The sequence below is a fragment of the Sinohyriopsis cumingii genome, chromosome 7 (genome assembly GCF_028554795.1).
Source record: "Sinohyriopsis cumingii isolate HCF-2022 chromosome 7, ASM2855479v2, whole genome shotgun sequence".
Taxonomy (NCBI): Eukaryota; Metazoa; Mollusca; class Bivalvia; order Unionida; family Unionidae; genus Sinohyriopsis; species Sinohyriopsis cumingii.
This window is the reverse complement of record NC_142967.1, coordinates 70,760,669-70,779,838: the sequence shown is the minus strand read 5'-3', so window position 1 is coordinate 70,779,838 and position 19,170 is coordinate 70,760,669. Positions and strand designations below refer to the sequence as shown.

Genomic DNA, 19,170 nt, shown 5'->3' with positions numbered 1-19,170 from the left:
TGGCACATATTTTAGAATAATTTGTCAATAAATTGATTTGCATTTGAAGATGATTATCAATACAAACTCTGGGGTTAGGATTATCACAATGAAAGGACATATTTTATATGAAATTTAGAAGTACAATTTCTCCAATCTTGTCAGCAGAAGATTGACCTGACAAAAGTGACCTGATAACTGTATGCTCTCAACCAAATGATCAGGTGTTCTATTGAATCTACGTTGCTAAATTTTCATAGGTGGCAGTTTGAGTTATCTCCCTTTGCCAAGTAGCACATTTTGTACTGATGAGAAGCCTCACAATTAACCTACAAGTATTCTGATATTCTACCTTAAAGCAAGCTTTTGGTGTTTTCTCTTCTAAAGGAAGAATATCCCTTTAGTGCTGTTCCATTTAAACGTACATGGTACCCAGGGAAGGCAGTTTAAAAAAATATAAGCCAAGGTATTTTGACTTCACAAAGTTCATATTAAGATGATAAGAAAATTCTAAATTGCATCTATGGGTGAGTACCCCAATTTGAAAGTGCCTTCCCTGGGTCCCATGTATGTTTGAATGGAACTGCCCTTATACACTTTTCTGTCAATTCTAAAATTACAACTTCGTAGTACTTACAAACATAGGTGCTCTTATTATGTACCAGCACTGGTCATTATTAGGCCACCTCATATTGCTGTAGCTTGATTTTATGTGCAGATCTTGTGTGTGCTCTAGAAAACTCAGATAGCTGTATAATTACTGCTGCGGTTGGTACATAGTTTTCTATACCTAGTCTGCTTGTAGCTTCCACTTCATAGGTATTATATACTTCAACTTTTTGTTAGAATTGATATTATAGTGTCCACTTTGTGTTAATAGAAACTCTTCAGTACTTACCTGTATAGGTGCTCGGCCAATGAGAAAGCTTGCCAGTAGCTCAGTATATTGTCAGAGTTCAAAAAGCAGTATGCTTTCTGTGCTATACCTATACATATTGTCTGCTTTATTTTTGTCTTAGAGATTTATACCATGTGCAAGGTCAAATGTAAGGGATGTGAACATTGGAAATATGGAAATGATAATAATCCTGCTTATGTATCTTGCTTCAGTCATGTGCCTCATGGACTGAAAGTCAGTGGGCTGCTTTACTGGGGCACAAAAGGAAAAGGCACAGAAGTGCACCTTGAGGGTTAAAGATGCCAACAGTATACATGCTGATGTACTTTGTTGAATAATTAACTTTTTGATGGGGATATTGCAGTCAGAAAGGTTGATCAACCATGAAACAATCCAGGCTGTCAGTAACAGCTGTGGCTCTTCCTCACCACCTCATCATGAGAAACCTTTCTTGGTAGGACCAACATGTTGATTACCACAGGCTGGATGGCCAGTCACCTTTATTAAATGCAATTGAGCGAGATCACAACAAATCCAAGCCACCTGAGATACAGTGGATCCAGTATCCCATAACCCATCACAATTAAACAAACTGGATAATATCATGCAAGCTAAAGTGGACCTCCTCTGTCACAACTTGACTCTGCTATATGGTTCAGATTACAGCGGGTCATCACCACAGTTGATTATACATTGTAAACCAAAAGAGGAAAGGTCTTTGACCAGTTTACCTAAACAGGCACTCATATAGAGCAGCATACTTAACAGTGATGTCTTTTGCCCAGGTTAGTGCCTTAGTACACTGGATGTTGATTCACTCACAGGGAACATTTACTTAGTGACCATTTGGAAGCAACCTTTTCCCAATCAGTATGTTCTGTGAATATGTTGAACTGTCTCCTTATATGTTCTTCTCTAGCTGTGTCAGAGATGGCACAGGAGGCATCAGCGGCATCACACAGATGAGGAAGTCTGCTTTCAACTCCATGATCCTTGTTAGATCTCATGACAAAGAGAGAAAATTCTGCCATCATGACTTCAATTAGGGAATTCTCCTCCTCCTTTCTCAATCATGGGCCTAGTCTAAAGTTCTGGTATCTGTTGTTAATCAAGAAGGACAAACCGATGTTCAGTTGGTGACCTTTTAAACTGCCTACTTAGACAAGTACAGGACACAAGTGTCAGTAGATGCTTTTCTCGCAGCAGTATCTTTCATCAAACTTTAGTAGAAGTCTCTGTGTGACCAGCACTTTAGTTTTTCAGATGACCCCCCCCCCCCAGTTGTAGACTTAGACGTTGCAGCCTTGAGGATGACAAATCCTTTCTGACTGGATGCCAATTCCTTTCTGAGCATGTATGGACTGGAAGTTTTTTGACAGTGTACAGCAGTTGGTGCGGAATGTTGTAATAGTATGTTCTTTATTGGATTTGGTTCTCTTCTAACAAACTGAACACAGTTTATCATCGCTCACCCTAAATCACACAAGACATGCATAGAGTCCGTGTTTAGAATGACCATCTTAAACACATCTGCTCAGCATGCCCTGGCCAGTGCCATAAAAGCAGTTACAACTTACAACCGGCAGAAAGAGATGCAGTGCTGTCCATCTCCACCTTCTTTAAAGATCACCATAAAGTCATGTTATGATATCAGCCCTTATAATCTAATCTCTTCAGTGACCATGTTAAGGAAATATGAAAACAAGCCACTAAAGAGACCAATTTCCCTAAACCACAGTGGAAGGATTTTCAGGGAAGTCATCAAAAGGATGGAAAGGATTCCCCTTGGACACATTGGACAGGAAAACAGTCCTACTGACCCAACAACTAGAAAAGAACATGGTTCTCTAGAATAAAATAGGACAAGAGGCATAGAGAAATAGAAGGTGATTGTTTTCAGCCATGTTTCTCTCCATGTTAGCCTTCTTAAAGCAAAAGTTGACATCATTTTTATGCCATTCTTTGTCCGATATCCTGGTGGGAGGAAAAGCACCTATTCTTTGCTGCCGATTGCAAAAGTATTTGCCATAACAATCAGGGCATCTGGCAGGTGGTTTCAGAGCATCACCTTAAGTGCACCTCCTCCATTATCCAGGGATCCTTCATCTGCAAATGTTCCCAACATTTCATTCAAAGCAGCCACTCTGTAGCAAGAAAACAACAACCTTTTTCAGAAAAGGGCTGTAGAAATTGGTCATCTTTTACCAGGGTTGTGTTTTATACTGTTCCTGGTCCCAAAGGCCAACTGTCCTCAGTCATCTCAAGATGGAAAAACCAAGATGGGTTATAAATGCCATTCAGGAAGGAGACTTTGCAATTAACGTAGATGTGTAAGATGTGTATCTACATGTTTCCATTCCCAAAGCTTCCAGGACGTTTCTTTGGTTTGCTTACAAAGAGACCAGAGTTCAGGGCACTTCCATTCAGACTCGACATCAATCCCTGGTCTTCATGTGTCTGGCCTGCTTCAGGGCCATCTCCACACTTGCACCATCAGACTACCTGGACGACATTCCACAAAAACATCAGACGAGTTATACGTGGGAACAAGACATGATATCCCTTGCTACTGAATTTTCTGTATATATTGGGACTCCCTATTTGTTGGGACACTAAATTAATCTTAAAAATAATTTTTGGTGCACTGTGTGTTCTGGGACACATAATTTTTTCAAGTCTGCATCATGGGACACCTTTTAAGTCATTTCAAATTTAAAAAATTACATGTCAGAAAATATTAAAGTTTGTAGTTGAGATAAAACACTTTAATCCACTGCAGAATCATCTCATCAACCCAACCCTTCTCCTGCACATGTATGATCCATACTTTGGATCATGAATGTTTGTTAGCTTCCTCATGCTGTGAAAAATTATCATTGGAGCCAACACATCTCCTGAAGTGGAAATTGCATGGATTCTTTTATCTGCATCAGTCATTAAGATTCTCACAATTTTAGCCGCCTTTTTATCAATAGTCCAGCCGGGAATGATACAAAAGTACACGTTTTATCCATGTTAATGATCATATTGTCTACGAAATCTTCTTTTCTTCTGGCCTTCACAAATTCAAATGATTTTATTTTCTTATTTTTTCCCAAAAATTAAGGAATCAATGTTTTCTTTCTTATATCGGCCAACATTGTATTTTAAAAAAGGTCAGGACACTTAAAAGAATCCAAAATCGTCTTCTGAGGTTGGCTTGCTTTGTAATAAAATAACCTTTGTATTTGATATCTTGTAAGCTCAGACAGTGAGTATATTGTATCTCTGCCAGTTTTGTTTCTATTTGCTTGTTGGGCTTCTATTTGCTTGCTGTCCATAATCATAATTGATACAAATGGGCATTGATGTTTGCAGGTAAATAGCATACACAACAATAATTTGCTGTAATAATACTTTTTGTAGCCCATGTACGTTTGATAATTTTGGTGCAGGAATATTTTTTAGCTTCCTCATGCTGTGAAAAATTCTCATTGGAGACAATACGTTTCCTGAAGTGGAGACCGCAAGGACTAAAGTAAAATATTTTTTATCTGCACAGTTGTGACAATTTTCACTTTTAACCCAATTTTTATTGACAGTCCAACCAGGAATGGAAGCAAAGAACACCAGAGTTTCATCCATTTTAATGCTCATATCGTTGGGAAAATCATCTCTTCTGACCTTCATAAATTCGTCGAATGATTTGTAAAAAAAATTCTCAAATCTTCTATGAAGTGCTGGGTAGTTGATGTCCGTGCATGAAGCTCTAGATTGTGTCACTTGAAAACTTGCTTCCTTGTTCTAATTTTTTTTCAGAATTACAGGGAATACCAGTAAAAAGTAGCCAAAATTGGTTTCCCTCTCTCTTCCAGCTTGGTATTTATATATAAAAAAAATTGGCATGCTGAAAAGAATCCGACTGTCTTCCAAGGTTGACTTGCTTTGTAATTAAATAACATTGTAATTAAATAACATTGTATTTGATATCCTGTTGGTAAGTTCAAGCAATGAGTTTATTGCATCTCTGCTAGTTGTGTTTATTCACAACCTGGTCTTCTATTTGCTTGCTATCTGTAATCATAATTGATACACACAGGCATTGATGACTGCAGGGTAAATAGTTTACACTGCATTAACTTGCTTCAATAATGAATTTGTTACCCATGCTAGTGAAAAGATTGTCATTTTCATTCGCAGTGAATGTATTTTCAAATAATGATTTTTATTATTATGAAATACTGTCATATAGTTAACCTGGATATTATACAATCTAAGGCATATGCCTTAAGCAATTTGTTGAAATTTCTTTCTCTGTCTCTGTCTCTTTTGGGATCCAGTTTTCAGTCTGATAACATGTTCAAACCTTGTAGTACAACCAAACGCAGTTCATTTCTCTATATTCATGTCAGAACACGACATGCAAAGTTTGTGGATATACTTTTTCTTCAATGAATTGCTCATGATGAACAAAGAGGAATATATGAGAACAATATACAGACGTGATTTTTCTCCATTTTAAAGTGGAATTCCGCTTTCTCCTGACTTGAATCTGATTTTTCTTGATGTAACAGGTTGTTTTTTATATCATCTCCATTCAGGTTTTTTAAAAATGGTCTGTTCGGTCCCATTCTGCAACAAATCTTGTAACATATTCGTTTCATATATTAGTTAGCCCACAACTCTCGTAAAGAGTATTCTGATTGGTCAAAGGTTTAAATTCATCCAATAAATCTTTGTGTAATGGAAACTGATTGCAATGGATAGAAGCGTGTTTGCAAAAAATGGCGTCCTGAGTTGTTGAGAGAGACTATAATACGAGAAGTTTAGATAAAGGTTTAGAAGACCTATGGAAATGGGAATGGCTGGAGTGAAAAATTGACTGAATTTAGTTGGTCAGTTTATAAAAAAACTGAACGCTAGAGGACTGTCATTTTGTGACCTCTGCTCTATATTAATCGCGGTTGGAAGAGTTATAAATGGCACTACAAAAGAAGCTGCATACGGAAAAATTGAAGCTCAGAAGGCATCTGGAAAAGGTGCAGTTAATTACTATAAGAAGAAAGATTTCTTGCATGAGAGAACAGATGTAGCTCTCAGTCAGAATATGCGCACTGCATGTCGCCAATACAAGCACCAGCTTGAAAGGAAAAAGGCCCTCAGTGAGAAGGAAATGAAACGATTGCATATTGAGTCTAAAAAGGAAGGCTAAACAAATCACAAAGAGCTTGACTGGAATATCAACACGTTGTATCCATTGGAGAAAAAGACCATTGAATGTATGGGATTATTTGTATATAGTTGATGCACTTGGGTGTTTATTTTACAGATTTGTTATGAAAAGAGAAGTATAATCTATTTGCTGCAAAAATTGAGAAATTTTTATGACTTAATTTCGATGTGAACACTGACATGCACATGAAATAAGTTTAGCACCAATAGTATTGGAGAACAAATTCATGTGACAATAAATATTGTGAAATTATTCAAGTCAAGCTGAAACTTTTTGGTAAGTTTGTTAGTTTTTTAAATGATTATTTTGTTATATATTATGTCATAAGTTGCACCAGGAGCAATTTTTTATGATTGTAAAATGCATTTTTGGCCCCCCAGATCTGGGGCACTGCCTCTCAAGACCCCGTTGGGGGAGGACATCCAAACCCTCCTTTCAAATTTTCAGCTTTTTTGGGGAATACCAAAATCATGTCTGAATTAAGGTCTAAATGTACTTTAGAAACATTTTAGTTGAATATAATGTTTATTGTTGTTGCATCAGTCTTCAGTCACACTTCTGGTGTTTTGTTATGTGTTTCTGAAAAATTGTTCAAACTTGTGGGCAAAATAATCTGTTTCCTCTGACCCTTTCCAAATTAGTATCAAAACTGACTTCAGATCACTGCTTCGGTAGCCTAGTGGTTAGAGTGTCTGCCTCAGATGCAGGAGGTCATGTGTTCGAACCCAGGCCGAGTCATACCAAAGACTCATAAAAATAGTACTTACAGCTGGCTCGCTAATCGCTCAGCTTTAAGAGGTTAGTGTTAGGACTGGTCAGCCTGGTGTTGGGATAATGTGACTGGGTGGGACATAATGCTAAGCTGCAGACATTGATGCAGTATGACTGAAAAATTGTTAAAACTATGTTAAAAATTCAAATCACACCCACACACACACACACACAGTGATTTCAGATCATAAAACTTCCTTTCATCGTCTTTCTTGAATATTCAAGAATCTTTTCTTTGTCAGTTCTTGTGAAAAAATTCAAATTTCCCAATCAGAATTGAGTAAGTGTAAATTTCAGTGGACATTTGGGCCGATTTATAAATGGTAGAAAAATCCATGAAGTATGTTTGTGTGCCAGTGTTTAGTATGAAACACATGGGGAGGTAAAATTTGTGATTATCATGGAATCAGATGATAAGGGAACCACAATTTTAATGGCAAATTCATTTTATTCTGTAGCATTATTGATTAATTTCTCTTTGCTGAAATTTGCTTATCAAAGTTTTAAAAATTTCACCTTGTGACACAACACATAATACCTGCCATAAGGCAGAGCAGCAAATAATGTCGTGATGTCCCTCCATCTCCGTGTCTGTTGCCAGTTGTTTTTGCACAATAACTCAAGTTCAGCACTATCTGCAGTTTCTAAATTTTGTGCATTACTTTAATTAAGGATAAAGTATGTCGCTTTTGTTGTCAAAAAAAGGTTAAGATCACTGACTGAAAAAGAAATATGGCTTCTGCGTAAAGCACTCACCGTTATGGATAACTGCCATCTCACCTCTGTCTGCATGGGTTCAAGTGTCCAGTTCGGCCAATGTGGTTATGTGAGAAGGCTTGCCAGTAGCTTCTCGTCAGTGTTTCTTTCCAGGGTTTTCCCGGCTTCTTCCTCCACCATTTATACTGGCCACCATTTATAGACTATCTTGTGCTGAAAAATGGCATTAAACCCTACAGCGACAATGACGAAAAGGCAAAGATGACTGCATATTTGAGCAAATTCATGTAATGGGAGCAAATGCACTAAATTTGTTCAAGTAAGAACATACGTAAATAGTCCGAAGACTGCCCATCAGAACCATACATTTGAAAATAAAATCCACAAATTGTCTGGGACAATACAAATGGGGATGAAAATGATAAGTTAATTGAAAACACTTAGGATACCATTACCTCACAGCAGCAACCACCCAAGCAATCCATACAACTGCGTGGTTGCCCAGGAATTGTGATGGTCCAAAATTGCCATCACACAACGTTTTGATTGGGGGGGTGTCAGATTTAAATGACCGTTCCGGTGGCCTGGTGGTTAGAGTGTCCACCTCAGATGCAGGAGGTCGAGGATTCGATCCCCAGCCGAGTCATACCAAAGACTTACAAAAATGGTACTAACAGCTGCTTCGCTTGGCACTCAGCATTAAGAGGTTAGTGTTAGGACTGGTCGGCCTGGTGTGAGGATAATGTGACTGGGTGAGACATCATGCTACATGTTTGCAGCATGATGCCCCAGTGCTAGACATCACTATAAACTGCCACACTGCAGACATCTTAGTGATATGACTGAAAAATTGTTAAAGCTATGTTAAAAATCCTAATCACACACATACACACACACAGATTTATATTTTGCTGGTGAGGAAGAGGAGTAAATTTCTTGCTACTGCCTCAGGGAAAACTCCAAGTCGTTAGTAGGGATAGTTTAAGTGCTTATTAAAAGTTGGAATGACTTTTGTGACCAGTGTAAGAAGTCCTAAAACTGAAAGTTCAAAAAGATTTGTATCTTTCTTGTAGGAACTGACTGATGAAGAGCTTGCGAAAATGCTTCAGCAGGAGGAAGATAGTGGCCGCAGGAACCGGCACAGAGCTGTGAAAAAATTACCTGTAAGTATGCCTTGTTGCCATTTTATCCCTGTGCTTCTGTTAGAGACTCTGAAATGGGTCATTTTACAAAAATGGAATGCAGAATGAATTCAGTTGAAATACAGAAAGCATGCAAATGAATACAGCTTGAAGGCAATGGAGATTTCAAAATGCAGAATTATGAATGAGGCATGAAAATAAAAGCAATGAATAAAATGTGTTAAATGAAAATAAAGTTAGTAATATATGAAAACAAAATGAAAAGCTTGTGCATTTGATGAAAGCATTTTCTGTTTACCTGTATTTCAGGCTACTTCCTAATTTTCACTATCCAAATTCTGGATTAGATTATTCTCTGTCTAGTCTGTAAATTGTTCAGTCACTGATGTGACAACATAATCAGTGGTAGCTGTATCTCTATAGTTTTTTGTGACTGAAACAGAATAAGAAATTTAATTTTCTGGCAAATATTGTACAACTGCATTTGGGAGCCCCGAGTGGCCGAGTGGTCTAAAGCACTGTCCATTACAGATCACTGCCATCTCACCTCTGTCTGCGTGGGTTCGAGTCTCGGATTCAGCCAATATGGATATGTGAGAAAGCTTGCCAGTAGCTTCTCGAGGGTCGGTGGTTCTTTCCGGGGATTTCCTGGGTTCTTCCTCCACCATTAATACTGGCTGCCATGTATAGCCTATCGTGTGCTGAAAAATGGCGTTAAACCCTACAACAACAACAACAACAACTGCATTTGTACATTTATTGTTGTTGTGATTAAAATTTTTATTAGTTCTAATGATCACAGACAAGAAGAGTTTATGAAATGGTGTGTTGTACATCATCTTTCTGTCATCTGTCTATCCATTAGCATGAACATGTTATAGCTACTCCTAAACTGGAAGATTGCCATGAAACTTTATGATCTAGTTGGTTGTCAATGATAAAATTGTGGAACTGACATCATTCCATCATCTTAAAAACTGTTATTTCTTGTCTCCTCCAGAATCAGTGATCATATAATTATATAGGATTTTCACTAAAAGACTATTGTCTAGTTTGGCCTAAAGGAATATATCCATCTTGAAAAACCTTGTTTATCAATCACTACAGCTGAATGGAAAGTCAATAATATCTAGTTCTAAGTGAAAATGGTGCTGATTGGATGGACAGTATAGCTGCCACAGTGGCCATCTTGAAAATCTTACAGCTACTCTCTTTGAATGGATTGTCATATCAACATGGGGTTTCTCGAAAAGACTTCTGAGTAATGTCTGGTTGATTTTAAATGAAAATGGTGGTGTTTTGGTGCCCAGTATAGCAGCCCATTGCCAGTTTGCTTTCCAGCATAGTGGCCAGTTGCCAGTTTTGGTGTCCAGTATAGCAGCCAGTTGCCAGTTTTGAAAATCTTATTGCTACTAACTTTCCTGAATGAAAAGTGATATTGCTATGCAGTTTCCACAAGAAGACTTCCTGTGATTGGTCCAAAATGAAAATGGTGTCCATCTGATATCCAATTGAAAATAATGTTATCTACACCTGAATGTTTGGTTGTATAAGGTTTTTCTAAACAGCTTCTTACTGTGTTGGTCTTAATGGAGCCATTCAGACAGTCAATATGCCTGCCACAGTGGCCATCTTAAAAAATCTTATTAGCACTATTTCAGTGGAAGAATGGTTGCATCATTATCGGGTTTTCAATGAAAAACTTGTGTCTTGTTGGTAATAAATGAAAATTGTGCTGATCTAGCTTCTAATATGATTGCCACCATTGCCACCTTTAAATCCTTTTTATCACTACTTCTAGATGGCTGATCTTATCAATATTGTCTTTCACCAAAAGACTTCCTGCAATGTCTAATCGGTACTGAATGGAAATGGTGTCAATCTTATACTGAATATGGCCACCATGACATCCATCTTGAAAATTATGTTATTGCTACTCCAGAGTGGAAGGTCTTATCAGCATGGAGTTTCCAACAAAGGACTTCTAATGCCAACTTTGTCCTAAATGAAAATCGTGACATCCAGTATGCCCACCACAGCAACTAATTTGAAGATCATGTCATCGCTGAAGAATATCAATGGTTTTAAAACAAAACATTTAAAAGGAAGAAAATACTGAAGTATATGTCAGATATATTTATATACTGTCTATACTTTCATATAAGTCAGCTCCAGTTATAAACTGCACACTGTCATTGCATAATGAGCTGGCAGATATGGGTCTATGCAGATTGTTAAGAGTAATTATTTAAACAAACATCGTAAACCCAGAGCTGATGGTGCTGTATGTGGAACACTTTCATGTTCTAGCCATTAAATTTGGTGCAGTAAACAGGTAGGTAATAGCGTCATTGCTTCATAGCAATAATTTAGTACTATTTTAGGATGGAGATCAAGGTTGTTTTATTTATGATTGCTGTATTGTTAAAATCCTTGTTTTTAGATGGACATGAAACTGTGCCTAATAATGTAATATCAGACAATTAAATTACAAGACATGTATTGCACTCCAATATAGACCTTTTTGTATATATAATAAAGGGCTGGTTTGCTTAAATCAGTGAAATAATAAATCTTGAATGTTTAATAAAAAGAATTGCAGAAATGGATGCAGATATAGCAGCATTGACACAAAAATTGGTAATGGCACAATTACAGAACAGTTTGTCTTTAGCTAATCTAGCTCTTCATCAACGAAAGAAACAACTAAATATCTACAAAACAGCAGTGCTACAAGAATGTTGAAAACAATTTGCCGTAAGATTGCTCTGCCATCAGAATGATTGCAATGTGGTTTTTAAATTTCAATTATACTTCATTTATGCTGGAATCAGCTTGCAACACAGTTAATGAATAGGCAGCCAGGACCAGCATTCTGTAGGCCTGGTATACAGGCATGGGAAGAGGTCAGAAAATTATACAGAAGTATCTAGCTTTTGATAAATTTATTATACATTTTGGATGGGATGCCTTGGTTACCAAAAATTGACACTATAATTTCAGTTAAGTATGTTGATCGATTGGCATCTCTGCATATACAAATTAATTATTTTACCAAACTTTTTACTTAGTCAGTATTACTCTGGCATTAAATTTCAGGTTATGATTCATGTTTTTATCTGTAATGGCTAGTGACCATAATAGCATAAACAAGTATGAACTGATTATTATAAAACCTATTTTGTGAAGAATACCTTAAATGAGTGCAAAATCAGTTGTTGTAAGTTTCAGAACTACAATGGCTCGTGGAATTGAATTTAGGTAAGTAGAAATGGGTTTTACCCATATTGACATTATCTGAGATAAATTCAGTACTCTTGTATCCATGACATCAGGTTCAGGGTGAAAGGTCAAGATGTAAATTATTGTACATGATGTTATGATAACATGTTTACTGAAACAAATAATAGATGCTTTTTCCAAAATGATGTAGGTCCTTGACACCCCATAACTCATTGGCAATGTCACTGTAGTAGGATCCATGTTCAGTTTAATATGAAAAGAGCAGTGCAGTGCACATTTATCAGTAGTGTTGTTTAGCTGGCTATAAATACTGTATGATGTCATCTACCCAGTAGGCATTGGACCATAGGCCATATTCTTTTTGGACAAACATATGATTGTTGTTTTCATCTTTGGCTAAGTGATAACTTTTTGCGGCCAGAATCCTTTGGCATTGACGAATTTGTATTCCAAAGTACCACTCAAGAATGGCCGCTGTCTAATGTGACCAGCAACCAGCATATTAGTACAAAAAAGTAAAATGTTCCCCTCACGAGTGGCCACTTGTTTTCTTCAAATGTATCCAGAACCAATAATTAATTCATGTCGTGACATAAGGTAAGTAATCAGATTATCTCGATCGTCGATACATGTCTCCCAATGACAAGCTTTCATTACTGAAAGAAGTATTGACTAAAGTACATGTAACAGTAAGATTAATATTATATCATTGTCTATAAAAGCCGATGTTTACAGAAAATGGGCTCACGAATGTTATGATAGAGTTTTGGGCTTCACACATCTGTCGAGTCCTTCTCTTTGATGATTACAACCTGACGTAATTGTCAAGATCATAACAGTGTTGGCATAGGCTAAAAGTAGATTTTGTGCATTAACACACACACACAGAGAAATTAACCTTGAACAAAACAGTACCAGACAAAGACTGAAAAATCATGTGACAACACGAAGGCATTTCATCCACTGGACAAAAGTTTCGTCTGCATAATTAAATCGCATACAGTAAGCAACATCGAAATAAATCGTTACCAAACATTAACACGTCATCACGTATACGGAGTCATATTATTTTAGAAGAAAGTCAGTTATTCTACTCAACGACATCAGGTGAGGTGGGTAGGGGGGACTTGTTGAACAGTTTTATGATGAAAAGACTCAAATAAAACAATTTTATGTTGAAAAGACATAAATAAACAACATCATAACCGATAAGGAGGTTATTCAGTAGCAGTGGGAAAATAGAGCAAATGGAAAGGGAATTATGTATGTAGCTAAATTTAAATGACATTTTTGAATGGTTTTGCGATGTGCATGACAACAATACCCGCTTGCATATCACACATACACCAGGAATAAAAACTATTAATGTATATTCAGTTGAAATAAGTCTATTATTATAACAAAAAGAAACTTTTAGTAATTAATGTTACTTTTAAAGGAAGATATTAAATACTTTGAAGTATGTAGCTTTCTTACTACATACATTACATATACTTCTCACGAAAAATTTATTCCCCTCTGGAAAGGCCACCTGTCTTTTAAGGCCACTTTCCCCACTTTCCCGGTGTAGAAGTGGTGACCATATAAGAAGGGGCCACTGTGTTTGCCCAATGGTTTACAAAAACAGACAATCCAATAAAGTAGTACACAGCGATGTCCACCATTGTTTCATCATGATAGGTTCATTTACAGTTTCAAACTGATTTAATGAAGAAAAAAATGTACACACTGGAGTTAAAATATTCAGATCACATATTCTATTCTTGAAAAACAAATTTCTATTTACATAACATTTGTTTAAGTTTAAAAAAACACAAGTTTGAATGTTTTTATAATCAAAGGATAACTTGTGGAAATCAGACAATGATAGTTGCCAACTTACTCCAGAAAGAGTTAGTGGTTGATCAACTATAAGAACACATGCCCATGAATGTGCAAGAGTTTGTTGGTGCAATTGATATGAACACCAGCTGTTTGATGGTTTGATGCCTACATTTTGTCTTCAGCTACAACACAACACTGGAACTAACCAGGCTAGGGTGAGGAAGCATCTCATAAACTACAATCACTCAGTGTACACCTAAAAAGAAAATCACATGGTGAAGTTGTTTTCGCTTTCCTAACAGAAGAAGGTAAAGTTTACATTTGTAAGCGACTTAGTAGCCCACTTTGCTTGGTAGCGTGAAACCCACTTATTAATTATTGCTTCATTATATTGATTAAAAGTTAATTTGCTTGCTTAGTTTTTTCAAAGTGTTATTTTATAATTTAAATAATGGAACTAGCCTGCCATATTATCTTGTTATGTTAGAACACCAGTATGTATGAACATGTGAAAAACGACGTTTCTGTAGATTGTAATCTCTGATATGCTGCAGTGTTATCCTTTATCATATCCTTTCTTTTTCAGAAATATGAAAATATTGAAAAGAAGCCTAGGAAGAAGAGAGAGGGTCAGTTAAAATTATAGAAAGTTACTGTATTTATTTCTAATGTTCTACAATTTTAGCTTAAATTGTTGATTAGAACTTGATATTAAACTTTAATAGACTGCATACTGTGTAATCCAGTATAACCAGAAATTTTCTGTTGCAAGTCAGGACATTATACCACAATTCATCTTGCAATATAATGGGAAAATTTGAGTGTGATTTGGTTTTTTAACATAGCTTTTCAGTCATATCACTATGGTGTCTTCAGTGTGGCAGTTAATAGTGATGTCTAGCACTGGGGCATCATGCTGCAGACATGATCTCCCCAATCAGTCATACTATCCTGACACCAGGCTGACCAGTCCTATCACTAACCTCTTAATGCTGAGTGCCCAGCAAGGCTGCTGCAAGTACCATTTTTATAAGTCTTTTGTACGACTTCAGACTTGGTTTGAATCCACGATCTCCCGCATCCATGGTGGTTGCTCGAACCACTTTGGCCACCAGAGAGGTCTAATGCGAAAAACATGAAGAAGAAAAAGTTCATATAACTTGAATTTCCTTGAATCTTGTTTTATGAACAGTGATTAGAAATCTTTATTACATAGGGGCAAACCAGAGGTACATAAGTTAGACTCCTGTTTAATTGGCATCTTCTTAATTCTGTCAATATTAGTAACTTGGCAAGATGGCATGATGTCTGTCAATATTAGTAATTTAGCAGGATGTGATGGTGACTGTCAGTGTTAGTAACTTGGATGGGTTGGGATGATGACTTTCAATATTAACTTGGCATGATGGAATGATGACTGTCAATATTAGTAATTTAGCAGGATGTGATGGTGACTGTCAGTGTTAGTAACTTGGATGGGTTGGGATGATGACTTTCAATATTAACTTGGCATGATGGAATGATGACTATCAATATTAGTAATTTAGCAGGATGTGATGGTGACTGTCAGTGTTAGTAACTTGGATGGGTTGGGATGATGACTTTCACTATTAACTTGGCATGATAGAATGATGACTGTCAATATTAGTAACACGTCTTGATAGAATGATGACTGTCAATATTAGTAACACGTCTTGATGGAATGATGACTGTCAATATTAGTAACATGTCTTGATGGAATGATGACTGTCAATATTAGTAACATGTCTTGATGGAATGATGACTGTCAATATTAGTAACACGTCTTGATGGAATGATGACTGTTAGTAACTTGACAGGATGTGATGACTCAGCAGACCTGCCACTTATGCGATTTGCTCGGGATCATCCTGCTTGTTTTTAATAAAAGTATGAAAGATCCAATTTCCATATTTTTTACCCAAAATTCAGATTTTTTTAAAAAATGGCCTTACCCAACAAGCTAAACCAGAACATACGAAAACTTCATTTTAGGAAAGACAGATATTTATACCAAGGAATAAGATTATACAAATGTGTTGTCATTCATTGAATTAAATGTATTACAAAATGTTGGTACAACATTTGGTGTGTAATGCATTTCAGATGCATGCAAATGTCAGGTGGTACTGATACTAGTGATAGTTACAATGATGTGATCACTTAGTTATAACGATGTGATCACTTAGATAGTTATAATGATGTGATCACTTATAATGATGTGATCACTTAGATAGTTACAATGATGTGATCACTTAGATATTATATGTGATCACTTAGATAGTTACAATGATGTGATCACTTAGATATTATAACTGTCAGATCATCTGCTGTAGGTGCAATTCTTATGTAGAGACTTTGGTATTTAAATTAAAATTTACATGTTTAGTACAGGCGACAAAGAGTAATATTGAACTATTTTGAAGAAAAGAAAATCAATTGAATATTCATTAATTTTTTGTGAATATCTATCAGAATGAATATTGTCATTTTAAAAAACAGAATAATGATTTGTGGCATTTTTGTATTTAAAGAAACAAAAGTTAATTATAAATATTTTTTTGGAAATAACTAGTGCAAGTTCTCTGCCTGTCTGAATGTCTGTCTGTCTCAATTCACAGTTTAATACTATTTCATGAACTGTATAATATAAGGTTATGAGGGCACTGTTCTCTCTGCCTGACAGCAATGGAGATTTGGAGCATCATAAGAAAGAACAAGAGACCAGAGACAGCCTCCTTGATGATTCTGATTTTTTTTCCTTTGACATCCTGATTTTCATTCCACTCATGGTGGCAAGTCTGTGACTGTCAATATTAGTAACTTGGCAGGATGGGATGATGACTGTCAATATTAGCAACCTAGCAGGATGGGATAATGACTGTCAATATTAGTAACTTGGCAGGATGGGATGATGACTGTCAATATTAGTAACTTGGCAGGATGGGATGATGACTGTCAATATTAGTAACTTGGCAAGAGGTGATGATGACTGTCAATATTAGTAACTTGGATAGGATTATGTAGGTGACAGTGGGCAGTAAAGTGCATTATCCCACACGCAAACTACACCTCTGAATTACCTTCTTGACAGATAGCTTTTATCATTTAATTTCCATCCAGCTTGGAGAATTTCAACCAAAATGTTTTTTTTCAAATAAAAGACAATTATCATGCCTTTAAAGTCATTTTGTTGCCAGAGTGGAAGTTTGGCTAGAGTGATTTTCTGTTGAATTGTGATATTGACCCAAGTCCAGTCAGACATCATTTTATCCTTTCATTTGGAAGCAGGCTTTATCTTTAGGATGCACAGATACCAAATTCACCTGTACCCTTTCATGAATTGAATGATTCTTTGAAGTTTTCTCACCCCAAGGAAGTGTACTTCAATAAAATTTATGTTTCTTTAGCACTCTGTCTTAGTTGTGGCTGAATATTTTGCACTAGAATGGTGTTCATCATATTATAGACTTGTCATGCTGTCTTAATTACTTTCCTTATGATAGACTTACCATGTCATCTTAATGATCTGCCTGTTGATAGACTTATCATGTCATCTTAATTACCTGCCTTATGATAGACATCATGTCATCTTGATTACCTGCCTTATGATAGACTTATCATGTCATCATAATTATATGCCTTATGATAGACTTATCATGTCATCTTAATTACCTGCCTTGATAGACTTACCATGTCATCTTAATGATCTGCCTGTTGATAGACTTACCATGTAATCTTGATTGCCTGCCTTATGATAGACTTACCATGTCATCTTGATTACCTGTCTTACGATAGACTTATGTCATCTTAATGATCTGCCTGTTGATAGACTTATGTCATCTTAATTAACTGCCTTATGATAGACTTACCATGTCATCTTGATTACCTGCCTTATGATAGACTTACCATGTCATCTTAATGATCTGCCTGTTGATAGACTTATCATGTCATCTTAATTACCTGCCTTATGCTAGACTTACCATGTCATCTTAATGACCTGTCTTATGATAGACTTGTCATGTCATCTTGATTACCTGCCTTATGATAGACTTATCATATCATCTTAATTACCTGTCTTATGATAGACTTATCATGTCATCTTAATTGCCTACCTTATGAAAGACTTATTTTGTCATCTTTATTATCTGCCTTTTTTCATTTTCCAATGCGAATGGAACGTGTTTACTGGGCCGTGAAAGTTTCTGTTTTGCAGGGAAAAGTTTATTCTTGTGAACGCCACCAATTGCGGCTTAAAATGCACTTTTACCGACTTGGGATGTCCTTAAAAGTAAATGTGCTCCAACATTCGTTACGTGATTGTGCTATGTTTTTCCAATGAATTTGGACCGATATGACCTCTGACAAAATTATTGAATAATTTTAGTCTGTATGTGTGCATATTTTCGATGGAATTACTTGTATTGTGGATTCAATGTATGTGATTAGATTCGCAGGTGAGTACATGTATATATAAACACTATACATGTATATGTACCAATCCGTGGTTCTCTAAATAAAGTAAAATATATATACCTTCTCTGTTATCACTACATGTGTATTTCTCATTTAATATGCACCCCGCAAATTTTTGGTTGTACATGCATCATTTTCTTCAGCTAACTGACCTGGTTGCTTATAACACAGTTCAGTCTATAACACGGTAGGGTTCTATGGCTCCCAACTACCGTGTTATATCGGGGTCACACTGTACTGAGAAAGGAGCAAAGAGAGATATGGCAAGTCCAGAATGATTGATTTTGATATGCTGAGTCTGCATCCTAAAACAGCATCACTGGCCATTGTAGTGAGAGATGTCATTATTGTCCCGGCCTCTATCAAAAGTGATGTGAACAATGCAAACCATTACATAAGGTCAGCTTGAGATAGAAGAACAAGGATTTGTGGAATTGCCCGTCCTGGATTCTTCACAGGCATTCAGGCATTGGTTGGAGTCATAGATGAAATGATAAGTGCAAGAGCCAACAACACAGTTGCTGGCCTTGTATGAATTTGTGCCCTATCATCTGTCATAATTCTTCATTGATGGCATGGAGTTAATGGGAGACTGCTCTCACTGTATTAGGCAGCTAAGTGGATTGACACCCAATCCCAGGAAAATGGTTCATGTTGAGAAGAAATATTATTTAATTTTAAAGTTAATGAAAATGGACAATTTGAAGTTTATTCATCTTTAAATATGAAAAAAAACGCAAATGTTACATTTTTTTTTATGGGAACAAGGAACACATTATTTATTGTCAGGTTATGAATGTTATACATTACAGAAATTATAGGGGGCCCCAAATGGCTGAGTGGTCTAAAGTGCTCACCGTTCCGGATCACAGCCATCTCACCTCTATCTG

The 19,170-nt window shown here is 36.4% G+C and overlaps 1 protein-coding gene across 2 annotated transcripts in view; it reads left to right on the top strand.

Annotated features, from left to right (window-relative positions):
- LOC149795484 (uncharacterized) overlaps window positions 1–19,170 on the top strand; it is a 65,645-nt gene that overhangs the window by 21,019 nt on the left and 25,456 nt on the right. For both annotated transcript variants that reach the window (XM_089965287.1, XM_089965286.1), the window contains exons 5-6: window positions 8,651–8,740; window positions 14,373–14,415. In XM_089965287.1, coding sequence (XP_089821413.1) covers window positions 8,651–8,740; window positions 14,373–14,415 — 133 coding nt within the window. The remainder of the gene's footprint in view (window positions 1–8,650; window positions 8,741–14,372; window positions 14,416–19,170) is intronic.